The 16,574-nt window shown below is 38.5% G+C and overlaps 1 protein-coding gene across 3 annotated transcripts in view; it reads right to left on the reverse strand.

Moving 5' to 3' along the window:
• atrnl1b (attractin-like 1b) overlaps window positions 1–8,805 on the reverse strand; it is an 81,208-nt gene extending 72,403 nt beyond the window's left edge. For 2 of the 3 annotated variants that reach the window (XM_044337139.1, XM_044337140.1), the window contains exons 1-5: window positions 7,620–8,805; window positions 3,533–3,616; window positions 2,670–2,783; window positions 2,170–2,298; window positions 1,466–1,674 (exon numbers count right to left, since the gene is read on the reverse strand). In XM_044337139.1, the coding sequence (XP_044193074.1) occupies window positions 1,466–1,674; window positions 2,170–2,298; window positions 2,670–2,783; window positions 3,533–3,616; window positions 7,620–7,870 (787 nt within the window). In that variant the 5' untranslated portion in view covers window positions 7,871–8,805. The remainder of the gene's footprint in view (window positions 1–1,465; window positions 1,675–2,169; window positions 2,299–2,669; window positions 2,784–3,532; window positions 3,617–7,619) is intronic. The other variant, XM_044337138.1, reaches the window with a different exon arrangement.
• Window positions 8,806–16,574: the final 7,769 nt, after the last annotated feature.

Genomic DNA, 16,574 nt, shown 5'->3' on the forward strand with positions numbered 1-16,574 from the left:
AGATCATATCAGTGAAGTTGACAGTGAAGATGCAGTGAAGACACCGAACCATGTAATGCTCCAGCAATAAAACTTCACACATATTTGCTTACGCAGTCAGATTCTAGGTGTAAGTTGGGAAAATGTCTGAATTCATTAAGCTCTGAGTTGAACAAATTTGTTATTGAATCTCATCTTGCCTCTCACTGTTAGAACATGAATAACATTTACTTATATCAAAAGTATGTAATCCATCTGGCAAAAGTTTGCTTCTCATAAAGTCGATCTTTGAGTTTCAGTTCTTAAATATTCTATAATGTGTCTCTGTTATTATTTATAACTTATTCAGTAAAATAGATATAGTAGTTGAACGAGTAGAGAGTTCAGCCTAGATTTAATCATACATTTGAGAGAATTTTAGTTTTGATCATCTGATTCAGTCCTGGATTCAGATGAAATAAAATGCTGTTTGGTTGGCTTCCAGAGTATGTCAGATCACATCTGGTCATGCTCCGAATGTTGCTATGAGATTTTGAAAATATCTTAGCCTTTGTGTTTTAAAAATCCTGTTCATGGCTACTTTCCTACTATATTTATCATTACTGCACTGACCCGAATATAAGAAGATATTTTATTCTGGGAATTACATTTGAGAAAGTGGGGATTGTCATATAGTCCAGACTGTTACTTGGTAACAAGATCAGATTTTCTTTAAAACTGCAGAGTTTTTTGGTGTAACATCAGATCCTTAATGTTGCTTGGCTAGTAAGTATATTCAAGTATGTTTATAGTGTCTCTTAGAGTCAGTCAGCCCTATAAGTGTTTTGTAAACACGGTTTAACATGCAGGAGTTTCTGAAGGTTTGTGTCATGTCTTATACTGCCGCAGGTGAAATAAATTCATGACGAGTGAAAACGAATTAAAAAGCGTCTTCCGATGCCTCGGCTGCAGAAATGTTCCTGAAAAACGTGAACTGCTGGAGAAAATAATTTTTACTATTTACAAGAGCTTGACAGGAGTGAGTGGGACTGATTGACAAGCTGCACAAATATGCAATTTACACTCTGCTTTCATGGTATTACTTCACTTTTACCAGAGAAAAGTCTTCAAGGACGACGGCTCTCCCCTCCTTGGATTAATAGTGTCTCAGGGAAACTGTCTCAAAAGGACAATTGTGACAGTGTGTTGTATCTTTAAAAAGTCTTTTTCAAAAAACAGGAGTTGGAAAAGGGAGGTCATCTTATAATCAGGGCCGTCTTATATTTGGTCAAATACGGTATCATTAGCAAGATATTTTAAAAGACTAACCGAAACTAAAAAACTCCTTTAATGTTTCTTAACTGCTCATATTAAAAATGATTTATGTATACATGTGGATATATGGTGAAAAGAAAGGCCCAATCCCACCTGCACTTCTACTTTTACTTTGTTCAAATTAAGATCCTGATGTGGACATTTCCTGTGTTTGGACAGCACTTCCTTTTACCTTGCCAACTGTCATTGCAGACGCACAACTTCTCCCCGGTGAGGTCGCAATATCCGTGGTCGGGGCTGCCGCAGTTGTTCCTGCAGTAGGGGATGTCGCAGGCCTCACCTTTCCAATACTTGTCACATTCACAGTACACTCTGCTAGCAGCAGAGTTCCCAGGGGTGCACTTCCCATGGCCAGAGCAGTTATTGGGACAAGAGTTGATCCTGGACAGAAAGATGTTTTCATTTAGCCAAAACTGTAAGGAGTATTTCCGCCACATGAAGACCTTAGCCTGACTGATGAAGACTGATGAGTATCATTTATTTTTTGGCAAAGGTGAGTGGGATAAAAAGATTGGTAATAAATGAAAAACTATTGAGCGGGTCACTGGTCATTAACAGTGATTGTTGCTGTAGGTTTTAGTCCAGAAAAGCACTTGTAACTGTCTTTTTGTTGCTGAAATATGGGATGCAAAAATATCACCATCCATCAGCAGTTAGAGGAAACAAAAACCAGTTCACTGTAACAAAAATAAAATAAACCAGACAGACCGTTATAAAAATACTGATATACGGCCTACAACACTGTGTGCAAACATACCTCAAGGGTTTGGAATTGGGTTCCTGCTGAGGCACCCGACACTAAAAATATAAACTATGTAAGGTTTTATGTTGTGTTTTTTTTTCTCCCCAAATTCATAACCTAGATACAGTACTTACGAGTAAAATATTTCAAATCCTGTGAGGTTATAGGCAGCATCGCTGAAAAAGTGTAGTAGTGCGTAGCCTGAAGTGGTCTCAACCTCAGGAACCGTCTCATTTCCCCGGACTTCTGGTACGATCAGACCGCTGCGGACAAAAGCAGAAATTTCACTGATGTCACTTTCTGTCAACTCTCACCATTTCCCAGTTGCAGTAACGAGCCTGTAAATCTCTGCTAAAGGAGAAGGACCAAATATATGTGAGAATAAATGAGGAAGAGTAAATTAAACTAAACTGTCAAATCAGAGGAAAATAATCTCTTCTTTGACAAAGTTGCTTGATTCAAGTTATTTCATGATCTTTTTTTTCTTCTCACAAAACACTTAATAATAACGATAGTAATAATAATAATAGAAGCTGACCTCACTGTTATTAGTACACGCTTATGTCATCTGTCAACATTCTGGACCTGTCTCAGTAAAGTAAACTTGCTGCCTCACTACTTTGGAGTTTCTCACCTGAAAACAGCAACCAGAGGAGCATATATCGAGTCTCCATCATAGATGTACATATGGTCCCAACTACATTCTGTGGCAAAATGGTTAAACCTTAACCGAAGAACCGCGTTTGGACTGTAGGAGGAAGAAAACAAGAGGAAAAATGCTTAGGTTTCATAGATAAACATTTGAACGACATACATTTTTAATCACTGCAGGGTCCTGAGAATTGCATCAGTATTCATGGATAATAACACTGACGTATTATTTTTATTTTAGTGTAATTACACTCTTGATGTCCACCCACACATCATGTTCACCATCACATCAAGTCATTTGTGTAGAACTGAACAAAAACATCCTAATTGCTTATTCATTAACATACTTAAGCATCATCAATGAAGTTTAAAAAACATAGCATAGCATGTCATGGACCAAACTACATATGAATTATCATTTCACCAAAACAACAAAAGGAGAACACTGTAAAAGTGACAAATACATCCCCCCCTCCCCCCCCCCCCCCCCCCAGGATATTTTTAGATTTCCCACATGCTGCCCTTCGTTTCCATCCTGGCAATAAAGTTTCCAAACAGCTGTGTCCTCTCAGTGACCGCGGTTGCCATGACAATTAAAAGAATCAACAGGTCCTAGGATTTTACCTTTCTCTGAATCACTGCTGAGTAAAATGCAGCAATCAATTCAAGCTCAACAGACTTTCAGAATGCTATACCTGGCTTTACATCATACTGTGTAAGAAACCTTCCGCAAAGACACTGATCAGCTTGGTTTAATTACATTAATCAGTTTACACTGCATAATCAAATTCAGCTGCACACACGCTCAGCTTCAGCAGAACATATTCATTTATAAACAGCACTTACTAGCCCTCGATAAGCCAGGTACACTTTGTTTTGTACTTGTAGTTGATTGGACCGTCAGTGAGGTATCCTGAGGGCTCTGTCAACCTGAAAGATAACAGACAGATACGACACAGTCAGGACAGTGATGTCTGTCAACACACAGACAGAACGTGTGAAGTCAAATGACAAACACGTTTTAATTAAAATAACAATCAAATCAAAAAGACAGCTGTTCATTGACTAGTATGCATGAATGTAAGATTATTAATTAATGGGAAAACTCTTCAATTTTATCTTCTTGATGTTGATGCCAACTTATTTGTCCCTCATTTCTGTGTTTTTTTTTTTACTTTCATGTACAATCATAAAAGTAAAGGAGACAAGAGCATCTGTCTGACAGACAGGGGATCCTTTCTGGTGAAGGAGTTTCCGTACATAAATGAGATGATGGTGTATTGTTATCTGACCTCTATTATTTCAGAAAGAGCATTGAATAAATTGAAAATAATCTTCAAAAGCAGGTTAGTATCAAAAAAGCAGAAGGAAGAAAGTGGTTCAGCATAAATCTGTGTCACTCATTAAAATCTTCCTACCTCAGATGCTTCTTCAGGCATGAGAAGCTTTCAGAAAATAGTGAAAATGCCTGTTATAATTTCCAGATTTTCCCCAAGATGATGTATCTGAATGACTTGTTTTGTCTGATCAACAGTCTAAAATCCAAAGATATTCAGTTTACTATCATGTGTGACACAGAAAAGTTTGAAATCCTCACATTTGAGAAGCTGAAACCAGCACGTTTGGAGCTTTTCCTTAAAATGATTATTACATTATCAAAATAGATTAATTTTCTGTCAATCAACTAATCAACTAATTGCTGCAGCTGTAGTTGGATGTTCAGAATCAGCAGCAGATCGTTACTAGAAACAGACGTCAAGATGCAACAGCATGAACAATTTCTCCGACTGTGTTTACACGAACGTTTAAGTGGAACAGCTACACAACTGGTTGTCATCTAACATAAAAGCTGCTGCTACGTTCTCTGGTTTCTATTTTTTTTTCAAGAATCTCACTTCTTAAAGAATCTCACTCAAAAATGTATCATATCAAAAAAGGTCTGCTGACTTGAACAATATAGTTTTTATTTAATGGCAGCACAGAGATTCTATTCTTTAAGAAGCAGATCTCTCATCCAGGAACAAAACCTTTTATAAATGTAGACTCACAAGATTCAGCAAATGAAGCCAGAAAACTGGCAGTCAGCCCGACGCGAGTCCCTGTCAAGCAAAAGATTCAAGAAACATCTCTTGAAACGCTTCTTGTGCTCCTTTCTGTGTCTAGTTTGATAGTGGAAACGACTTAGAAACAAAGTATTCCTCACACAAAAAGACCACAGACAATCATAAGAAATTAAGACCCGAAAACCGTGTTCAGAAGAAAACTGAACGATTAGCTAAAAACGTTTTCTCGACACGGTGACGCATTTCATACGACCCGCTTCGGTGTCAAAGTTGAAACAGATATTTCATTTGAGTATCTGTCAGTTGATAACACTCCGGCCTTCCTTTTCTTTATCATAACACACAGACGGACTGCAGCCGTTGTTCTCTGATCTCTACATTTTGAAGCATTCCTCAAGTTTACAAATACGTACTCTGGTCTTGTGGGTGGTCTGAATGACTCATGATCTGAATGGTACTGCCTTTTATGTCCCTAAAAATTGTTTTAGATGCATAACAAGACCTAAGAATTTATTTCAATTTGGATGCTTTGACTGGATAATGGACAAAATGAGGGTTGTAATCTCATTAAGGTGGTATGTGTATCATATGATTCAATTTGGACGTGTAGTTCAAAAACCTTTGCCCAAACATTTTCTGTCCTGTTTAAACACACATCAGATCAACAGCTTCTTTATGCAAAGGCTAGTTGCGGTTACTGCACCTGGATTTGTGTTTTGCTGATTGATCAGATATAAACTCCCAGCAGCAGACAAGCAGCTATGACTTACACATCCGACGATGATGAATTTATCATGCTGCACTTGCACCGGATAGAGAAATACTATCCTGTGCAAGAATCTGTCCCTTAACTACTGTTTTTCTCATCACAGTGATGTTCCAGTTTTCCTGTGTTTAAAAATCACAAACTCTAAACACAGCACAAACATGAAATTAATCTGTGATACTAATTTAAACTTTTAAAACACGGTTTCACACTGGCCGCAGCTTGTTTCATACTGCGCAGGGTGCACGTCTCTATCCCGCTGACTAAAAGGGCGCCAAGATATCACATTTCAGTAGTTTGTCTCTAGGTGATGATGGAGGTTATTCCTTGACACCGTGCCCGATGACAACCCGTACAAACCCTCAGACACATCAGGAGCAATGGTAATTACTGTGATCAAGGCACTTTTGTGCCACAAGAGTGCACCTTAGGTGTACCGAGAGGCCATTAGATGCGTTCAGCTGTCAAGATGAACATAATTATTGTTATTATATAGCAGTTTGAAATGTATTCGTTGGTCGCTTTGCCACTGTTTCCCTTCTTTTTCATACTACTACATCTTTGCACAAAACCCTCAACTCCTACTGCACCTATAAGGGGATTGTCACGGCATCTACCTTTGCTGATTAAAAAGGAACAATAGCTATTAGCTGTATCAATATATAGACAGTGGGGAATGTGCTAAATCAATTGGTTGCAGGTGTTCACTCATCAGGCTCATTTCTCAATATAACAATGTGTGGTAGAGTCTTGGTTGTCTGGTCTATGCTCACATGTGCAGATTTGATTGTACAAAGTAATGCTGCTCATTCATTTACTGCTCTCGCTGACACCCATACAGTTTCAAATCAATGTCTCCTCTTGTGTGGGAGGAGGAATCAAAACATCAAGCATGTGGGTAATTCAGTGAACAGACATTAATCACAGACAGCTAACAGAGGGATGCAACACGCATAAGAGAAACGTTCATCAAATTACAAACTCCCAGGAAACAAGGACTGGAAACATTAGTTGAATAATCAATAAGTTGATCCACATCAATTTAATCTGCTGCTATTTTGATAATGTATTTAATTGTTTATGACAATTTTCAAGCAAAAATGCCAAACATTAACATGTTCCAGCTTCTTAAGTGTGAAGATATGCTGCTTTTCTTCGCCTTTTGTGATACTTAAGTGAATCTCTTTGAGTTTTGAACTACTGGTCAAACACAACAAGCGATGTGAACAAGTCACACAAGTCACCCGGAGTTTTAGAAGACTGTAATGGACATTTTCTGACATTTTATAGATTACCAGATTAATCAAACTAATCTTTAGTTGCAGCCCTGAAATTTAGATGTAATTTAAAATATCAAATTTGTGCTTCCTGTTCCCAAGCTGTACCTCATGCTGTTTTTTTTAATCCTGACATTTTCATGCAGAATAAGAGGTGCATATTACAACCTGTAGAAATAAGCCCTGGACTGAGCTCAACAAATCTACTGAGGCTGCTAACTCATTCAAAAATATAGTTAAATTTTGAGCAACTATCTGTTTATTGTGCATAAATCCCAATATGTTATGATAATAATAAATAATAATGTGTGCATAATGTGTTAAAGAAGGTTTGGTGTCATAGGACTGGGTGACAATACTGTCGGGATGACTAATGGTGCTTTGACAAAATATTTACGCAATGAGATTTCTGATGAATAATCATCAGTAATGTGAATGTGATGACTAAGTGGGTAAAGGCAAACAATAGAACAGTTGGAACAATCTGGTAAGTCCAGAAAAATACATCACCTTACTATAATGTAGCCTTTCATACCAAGGAAAACACCTACTTTTATAGTTTCTGTGAAACCAGGGAAAAAAACCACCCAAAATTTTCTTTTTCATTGTAACCCATTTCCCAAAAAAGCTGAGTACACACAGGTCTGTATGCAAACAAGTGAGTGATGAAAAACAACCACTTCAGGCAACTTCATGATCCCAACCCACTTTTGGGGGGCTCAGAAAATGTGTAAAACTTGTGCAGAAAACAATAACACTATATGGTAATCTGACGTTGTCGCAGATGAAATCCTTGGAGCAAAACATTTTGTACATGGCTCACTTACTTGAACCTCCCCTGGCAGTGCTGGCACTGGTCTCCAACCCATCCTCGATCACAGATGCAGGATCCGTTGATACATTTTCCAGAGAGACAATTCTTGTCGCACGATTTCGCCGGGGATGCGTGAGTGAAGAGTACCAAGTAAAACAAAACACAGACCACCAAGTATCTGTTGATGACCCGCAGATCGCTGTGGGTGGCTACTTTGGGTCCAAAGAGAAAGAGTTTAGTCGTACATCTCCCCCCAGGATCCATTTTTCCCCCCAGGTCGACCGAGCCGAGTGAAAGACCGGGGCCTTTTAGCTCTGCTTTGGGAGAAAGCCTCGGCTACTCAGGCTGTTTTAATCATAACAAACAAGTCCTGCATATTCGTTGAGTGTTATGCATACTCAAATGAAGGCTAAAATAAGCCTGCGTACACAGCTTGAGAGAAAATGGCTAAGAAATGGTTGGCTAAATGTTTTTTTAAAGCTGCTTGGTTAACCGCATGCATAGAGTTGGAGTGGGAGGAATTCCCTTCACCCTACCTCTTGTTGGAAGAGCCTACCAAAAAAGCAGACCATCCATTAAAGCTATTTAAGCCGTTAACTCGTTGAATACTGTCACTGGCTAATACATAATGTGTTAGCCTGTGTGGCTCATTAGCAGTTTGGCCTCTGCTAGGTAATGTAACGTCCTTGCATTGATTCAAGACCATTCTCTTCCAAATGCCATTTCAGCAGCCATTTTAACGCGTAAACAAGCGTCCGGACTGGAGCAGGGATGTACACCGTAACAAGCGGTGGTCCTCCTACAAGCAGTTACAATTCAGCCGGATATTGTCCACTGCCGAACAAAAGGGTCGCGGTGTTTGTATCCCTGAACCCAGCGCGAAGGCTGCCGCAGTCAACATGGATGTGATGTGATGGTGTGGGAACTGGAAGGCTATTGAGCGAACACTTTGAACTGTTGTTGGTCCTACCGGCCTTCTCCCTCAGCACTTTAAACACCTTCAAAGGGAGAGGAGTTGACTTCGTTGACATTACTGAGTCCTGGTGACTCCTTGTATTCCAGTGTGGGAGAAAAGCACCGCTGTTGGTCTCTGAACATGACAAGAAGTGGCAGCGGTGGATTTGCTAGCGCAGCGACAGCAGACAGCTCCTCAGGTTGGAGAAAACTAAACACAAGATGCGCATGCGCACTGGAAGCTGATTCAATTTAAAGGTACAGCGTCAACAAAACTACAGAACTGTCCTATGCGGCATTTAAAAGCTTCATTTTTTCAGGTCAAGGATTACCAAATACTGTATATGCACATAAGACCACAGAGACACATTTAGCGACATTTTGTCCATGCTGGTTTTGTCCTTTGACCTTGAAATTGAAATCTTGCAACCTTGAAATTCACTGCGAATGAAAAGTTCAGTACAAATTAAATGTCATTGTTATTATCATTATTAAGCAAGCATAGCAGAGGTCAGTTATTAATATGATACAGAGGTGATGGCATTCTTTTTCTCAATTGGTTAACATCACATATACCTTAAAGCCCCACAGAGCATATTTACAAAAGACATTCATCTCCTCATAATTAAAAAAATATATCTTATATCATTTAAAAATATCTTTAAAAATGTGTTGTCACTTATATACTGTAGGTATAGGTAATCAATATAAGATTTCCAGCTTTTTCCCCTCTCCTTGCACATTCATTTCCATTTTTTGATGTTAGGTTATATCACGTGTTTGAGTTAAACCTGTTCAAATAGAATAAAAAAAAAACTCAAACAAAGAACAAAACACACAAGTAAAATATTACTAAAATATCTATGTATTGGTGTGTTTAAATATCCAGAAAAAAACATTTTATGGTCAGTCTCCTTTAAATGATAAAATATAATGACTATCCATGACATATTTTTCCTATGAAGAAATATATGGCAAATACATATAGTGTAGAATATAGGGTGATTTTTTTTTACAATATATGAAAATTGCAGAAGGCATAGGTATATTGCAAATGTTGAACATATTAAGCAATGTATTGCAAATACCATATATTTATATGTAAATATTAGATCTCCATATGTGGAAACTCTTCTGCATTTTTGTTACATATGGGCTCTGTTGTACAAGGCATACATGTCCTCTAAATTGCAGTTGAGAGTCAGAAGTATGAAGGTATTTAGTCCATTAGATCAGTTCAAAACCATCACAGATTTTTGCTAATCAGCAAATTAATTAAATCATTTGCTGTGATGTGTTAGTTATAATAAAAATCTGCAACCATCTTATATTTGTACATCTTGTACTCTTGGCTCTTGATGGCACATAATTGAACACTGGGGACTGGGGAGGTGACAATGATGACAGTAAAAGCTTTCAACAAAATTGTGAACAAAATAGTCAATGGTGCTTGGTGATTAAAGCAGTGCAGCTTCTGGTTAGGATCCAAAGAGATGATTTTCACATCTGCAATTGCCCTGCTGGACTAAATTGTGCTGTTACCAGCTGAGGTACATGTGCTGCTGGGTCGATTTTTCTATGAAAATTATGTCCTCTTCCTACCCAAGGTCCTGGCACATCCCATGAAATTTCAATAACTGTCACTAATGGTTGGAAAAAAATATTCAATGACAAGGTCAAGGAGTGACAGGCGCTTTTTAATAAAGTCTCTTATCATTTCCACATGTGAGGAGGCTCTTTTGTGACTGTGCCCTAACATCAGATACAGTACGTCTCTCTGAGAGAGCACATCATTGTTGAAGATGAGGATTATCATCTCTAATAATGACAGATAGGCACTTTGGTGGAGTATGCAGTTATATGAGAGTGCTAAGAGAAATCTATGGTTCTGTTTGTGTCTGTCGTACAGATGGCAATTCACTGCACAGATGGAGCCAGGCATCTTCAGCTGGGCTAGTTTTTTCTGAAGTTCTGAAACAATAACCAGCTGATTATATAAAGCTCTGAACTGAAATCACCCTATAAAAGTGACATTGTGATGTGCAGTTTGATGTGGTCCACACTGGGTTGAGAAATGTACTGAGTGTACATTCTGTCCTTCAGCTTTTCAAAGTGTGCTATCAAACCATGGTAAAAGATAAAACGCCTAATTCTGCTTCTGCATTTCAATACTAGGACTCATGTTTTACTCACCATTATCTACCCTGTATAACTTTCAAGTCCACGAGAACCAAAAAAAAAATTCATTTTAGATTGGTGCATGTTCAACAGATCCATAATATCCGCATAATCACATGTGGAGCTGCATACACTTCTGTGTCTATACCTGCAGATGGCAATGTTGCACAGTGAGTTCATACTACAGTTCATTGTGATACAAATATTACAAACAGCAAAACAACAGAGTGCACACTTTATCACAAACATATAAATAGTGCAGCCATATGTTCTTTAGTTAAAAGTGTAGGACAGGAGTAACGAGCCAAAGTTACTATTCGGTAACTTCAGGTGTCCAGGGAGTCAGTATCAATATGAAACTGCTAATTTAGGGAGTCTTAAGTTGTGACTAATAACTTTATTCATATTTTTTCATTCTATTTTTTCATATGATGAAGACTCTGTTCTTTTCAAGTGTCCCAGTAAGCCATGTCAGTGTAAGAGTGAGCCAGCATCCACGTTACCAGGACCAGAAACCAAAGCAAATAAATGGAATTTAGCTATCATTCATTTTATTATTAACACCTGGGCTTTTACTACTCTGACATGTGTTCTCAGAAAAGGCTCTATGGCTATACAACTGTTTTATCTTATTTAGGCAAAAGTTATGCCATAGTATTTATAGTTTCCTTGTGGCACCACATATTTTCACAAATACCCATCTAATGGCAATATTAATACTGACATTTGACCTTTATTTGACCGGGATGGTCTATTCAGATCGAAGTCTCTTATTTCGATACACCCCTGGCTGAAATGGCAGCATGATTACATTACAAACCAATACTGGCACCATGAAATGAAATGTAAGGGAAGAAGGAGGGAAGGATGGAAATGAAACGTTGTGAAGTTAAAGGGACAGTTTGCCCTAAAATGGAAGTCACATAGATTATTCCATTTATGCAAATTGCACAGCACAGTTTCATTTGTGTAAATTCAAACCAGCCTCTTTATAAGCTGAAGAGAATCTCGAATTGATAAATAAATTCTGGGGTTGCTTTGCAGACAGTGAATAATGGAAGAACTGCAAATGTACTTTGACACAAAATGTCACATGCTGTCATGTCAGCCCTGCTGATTCTGCTGGGATTTCACAGCTTGAAGCCCTCATTTAGATGTAACATGAAAATAAAAATTATATGAGCCCACTGAGTCGGAACATATCATAAATGTAAGTCTTCATGCTGGGTTGTCTGTGTTAGGAAGAAAATTGTCTTTGATGTGGATATTGATGTTTGAATCATAGCAACTCGGCTAAATGAATTCCGTCTTTTTTGTAGATTTTCTGTGAAATACAGACTCTATTAATCTTAACAGCAAAAAACCCCTTAAGTCATAGTATTACTGGCAGAGTAGTGAAATAATCTGTATATTTTGAGCAGGTTATGTGACTGATCATTTTCAAACACTTTAAGACACTAAAATGTAGTGTATTTTGTGAGTCATCTTTAGAAATATCTATCCTCCGCTAAGTCTTCCCAGGAACATGGCGGATATGAAGATAGACTAACAAAATCCCCCTCAGTGTTCCCTAAACAAAACCTTCAGAACCTGCAGGCAAGATTTAAGCTGTCACAAAAAACATTGCCTCAACGTTTTCTCAGCCTTCACATGAGTCTGAAGAACCACTGCACACACTTTGAAATCTGAAGAACCACTGCTTATTTTCCACCGAGGTTAACATGAACCGGATCACACAAGAACTTAAAGCAATATTATTGCACTATGACTTCACACTCTTCTACTTAAGCCGCAGGAGAGTCCGTCGGCGTTTAGTCAGGTGCACGCACCTCTGTGCTTCAGGGAAATAGGCACCATCTTTACAAGGTGTAGTATGTCTGAAGCCAGTGCCCTCTACATTCTTGGTCTAAATGCTCTTAAAACAACAGGGAGGTACCTACGAGAGTACAGCAGAGCCTGTGGATTCGACTTTCTTTGGAAATTCCCAGACGTAACAGTAAGAGGAGGCACATGGTTTAGACTAGATTAGATGAAAATACCTAAATAAATGGGGGGTCTCTTTTCAGAGGATTGGTGGCGCATTATATGTCTGTATATATGTGTGCAAACATGGTAGGGGCCCCTGAATCAAAGAGGGTCCAGTGCTAATTTGGAGTGGAGTCAGTGACCTTTGTCCTCTGATTCACAGCTGAGGAATGCTCTTTGTGCTCCAATCAGAGGCAGAAAAGAGGTTCACAGTTGCACCTTTGACTCAATAATGCATCCTAGCATTGTTCAAGTGTCTGTCTGACCAACTTTTTCAAGATTAAGCAACCACTTTCCACACCTACGTACGAATACCTCACACACATGGACAAGCGTGAGAAATCTAAATCATCTGAATCAAAATGTTCAAGACCTGAAACCTCCCATACAGCCAGGGGCTTCCAAAGGTCTGATGCACAATAGGAATTCCCCTATTGGATTAACAAGACAGTTCTTTTGCTGTGGACAGAGACAAAGACAGTGGTGGTGGAGGAGTGGAGAAGAGAAAGGCCAGACCACCCTTGTTTTCAATTCATGTTGAGCCATCATGCCTGACTCACATTCACACTTTCACCATTCGCTCATGATGGTAAAATGACTGTAACATCACCTGTTGACTTTAAACTGATCTGTTTGAAGTGAAGTGAAGGCTGTACAGAGATTCAAGGCTAAGAACTGAATGAATACGGAACAGTTTCCCTAAAAAAAGGTGAAAAGGTTGTTCAAATGCAGATTTTTAATTAGCATCTCTGTATAACAAAACATAATTTTGAGCAAGAACATTCTTTCTTGACTTTGAAAAAAAAAACAAAAACCTTAACTCAAGGTCCACTTACTGGCTTTTTCTTAGGACAGGTGATGACAGCTAAGCTAGCTCCATGACAACTCAATCCACTGATGAAGAAAGTAAGATGCAGCTGAAAGCTCAGGAAAAAATGAGAAACAGGTTTATTGCCAAATAGGTTTGCACATACAAGGAATTTGGCCTTGGTGTTGTGGTGCAAACAATCAAAAAATGGAAAGTAAGAGAAAACACAACTGCCACAAAAGTCAAGTGATCGTAAAAAATATAAAAAAATAAGTTAAAATATATTATAAGTATCAAGAGCTGTCAGAGTTTAGTAAATGTTGTACAAGATATTGACTGGGAATGTGCAAATGTTCACAGTATAAACAGTACATGTAATGTGGAAATGTAAATTTCCACATTTTATACAATTTAACAGAATCTACTATGTAGGTTTTGAGTCAAGACTTTTTGTTGTCAGAAAACAAAATACACATTTCTTTTTGTCTTTCGCATTCATTTTTCCATCTTAATTGTTATGAGGTTATTTCAACACAATTTAGATACAACAGTTACTGTATAAACACAAGTCTCTGCAAGGTCTACATACAGGTTAGCCTTCTTTCCTGAAGTTGAAGGGCAATGTGCTTGAAATAAATACTGTACCAAGTTTGTGAAGTTTGACATTTAGTTAGAACTTTTTCTAGTTGTCCTCTGGTTGAAACTTAAATCGAATGAGAACTGAATGTTTGCTGTGGTTGTTCCAAGTATTTGGAACAGCCTGAGAGTGAGATGTGCAAACTCAGCTGATTCCTGTCAATAGCATCTCAAAGCTCCACTTTTGTGTGCCAGCCTTCTACACATACTCCCATCTAGCTCATCTCTTTTATTATGTGGTTCTGAATTACTGTACAGTAATTGTTTTGTGTCTTGTTGCTATTTCTTTCATGCATATCTCTTGTCTTGCCATTATTTCTATTTGGTTCCTAACATTTCAGGTCGCACTTAAAGCACAGTGGTAATCATGGCCACATAGTTTGGCTCATTGTATGTATCTATAAAAAGTTTTATATTTCATAACACTGCTTTGGCTGGCTTTCTTAAAAAAAGCCAGTTTAATATGTTATTATTAGAAAACACAGTCTGAATAGAAGGATAAGCCTAGCCGTGAACTAAAAGATTTACACTAATAAAGCTTTTCCTTATAAACACTGTTTCAGGCATTAGGCCACAAATATTCAATAGAGTTTAAGCCACTGGAAAGGAAAATTTATGACAACACACAACATAGTGAAATCTATTTGACCTCAAACATTGTAGTTTCACATGAGAAAATATCCAGTGTCCAGTGGAAATTGTTGCTTTTATAGCCCACATTCATACCCCAAACCCCTCAGACACACACAGGCACACACATACACAATAAAGATAATACCCTTAATGCTCAGTAATTTTGTGTGTTTGTGTGTGTGTGTGTGTTTGTGTGTGTGTGTGTGAGAGGGAAACAAAAGAGGGATTTAAAGTGGTCTGTATCTTTGGAGGAACTAAGGGTCACTGGCTGAAATCACAACTGGGAAAATATATACATTAGAAAGTAACAAGACACTCTTTGCTCTCTTGACATCTAATTCGCTCCATGCAAACTTATCACAGGGCCAGCTGTTGAAAGACTGAGGTAATACGGGGCAGCTCACAGGTAGGATTACAGCACCTGCATTTGAATTAAAAAAAATAGCATTGATGCTCCATTGAATAGAATAAAGAGACTTGTTTCCACAGCGAAGTATGTTTGCCCCTTTTATGACACTGTGTCTCCCCAGCATGAGTGGATCCAAATGTCATTTCTAAAGGCTTTGAGATCTTTCACCCTTGGTTCAAAGAGAAAGCCAAAGAGAAGTAATCACTGATTTATATATGCAGTATATATGACCATCCATCATTGCATTTGAATATACTGGAGCTCCTTTGAAGAACCTCCATTTCTTCACCATTTCTCGGACATGTTGGAAGTCCTTGGTTCTGTTCTAAGCTTCTCTGTGCTTAAGTCAAGGTGGATTGGAAACTCTGACTGTAATTGACAGAAGATGGATGAGTACATCAGGTGTGTTGAAAGGGTGAGACCTATGAAAGCAACCTGTCATGATTAAATGTTGATTTATTGTTAAAACCACCGACACCCATACATCATTTGATCAATCAAACATTTATTTTCTTAACGTGGGATGAAATAAACCAGAGAAATACAAAGAACATTTTCAATTAAAGTCCGTGTTAAATGTCACCTGTGAGTATGTTTGGTGTGATCTTTAGTCCAAGTCATTTGTCAACTTACTGAAATGTGGAGAGATGTCAAAAGTTCAAGCACAGGATCACATAAGGGATGTATGAGGTAGTAATGATTTTCCCTCACCACCTCACTTACTTAGCAGAATCCCCCATTGCCTCATCAGCTGTGTCTCCTTTGTCCCAGCAGTCTCATCAGGAGGAACCTGCCTGTGTCAACCTTTGTGCAACCCCCCCCCCCCCCCCCCCCCCCCCCCCCGTGTCTGCTGCAGTCAGCCTACAGAAAGAGTATCATTAACCAGCATCAGATGACATCACAAAACTACCACCTGCCATTTCCTCGCTGTAGTTTATCTTGTAACTAACCGTGACCTCTGGACTTGCTCTTGTGTAACTCAACCACAAAATCGCCATTATTGTCTGAGCTGCAGCTTGAATGAAATGATCGATTGCGTGCGCGTGCGCCTGTGCCCAAGAAAATACCAAAGCATCAGCAGAGAGGCGACTTTACGCAAAAAAAATATATATATATAAAAAAATCGGGTGCGCGTCATGCGTTTTAATCATCTTCTGGAGTATGTTATGTTACTCCGCTTGACATTCCTCTCATACCTCCACCCGGTCACGGATCTCCCACGGGGGTGCGCGGTTGTTTAGGCAGAGAACTTCCATGAAAAACCAAGGCTGTAAAAGCACACAGTACAGTACACCATCGGTCTTTTTTGAGAAAACTATACTATC

This window comes from Thunnus albacares, chromosome 20 (genome assembly GCF_914725855.1).
Source record: "Thunnus albacares chromosome 20, fThuAlb1.1, whole genome shotgun sequence".
Taxonomy (NCBI): domain Eukaryota; kingdom Metazoa; phylum Chordata; class Actinopteri; order Scombriformes; family Scombridae; genus Thunnus; species Thunnus albacares.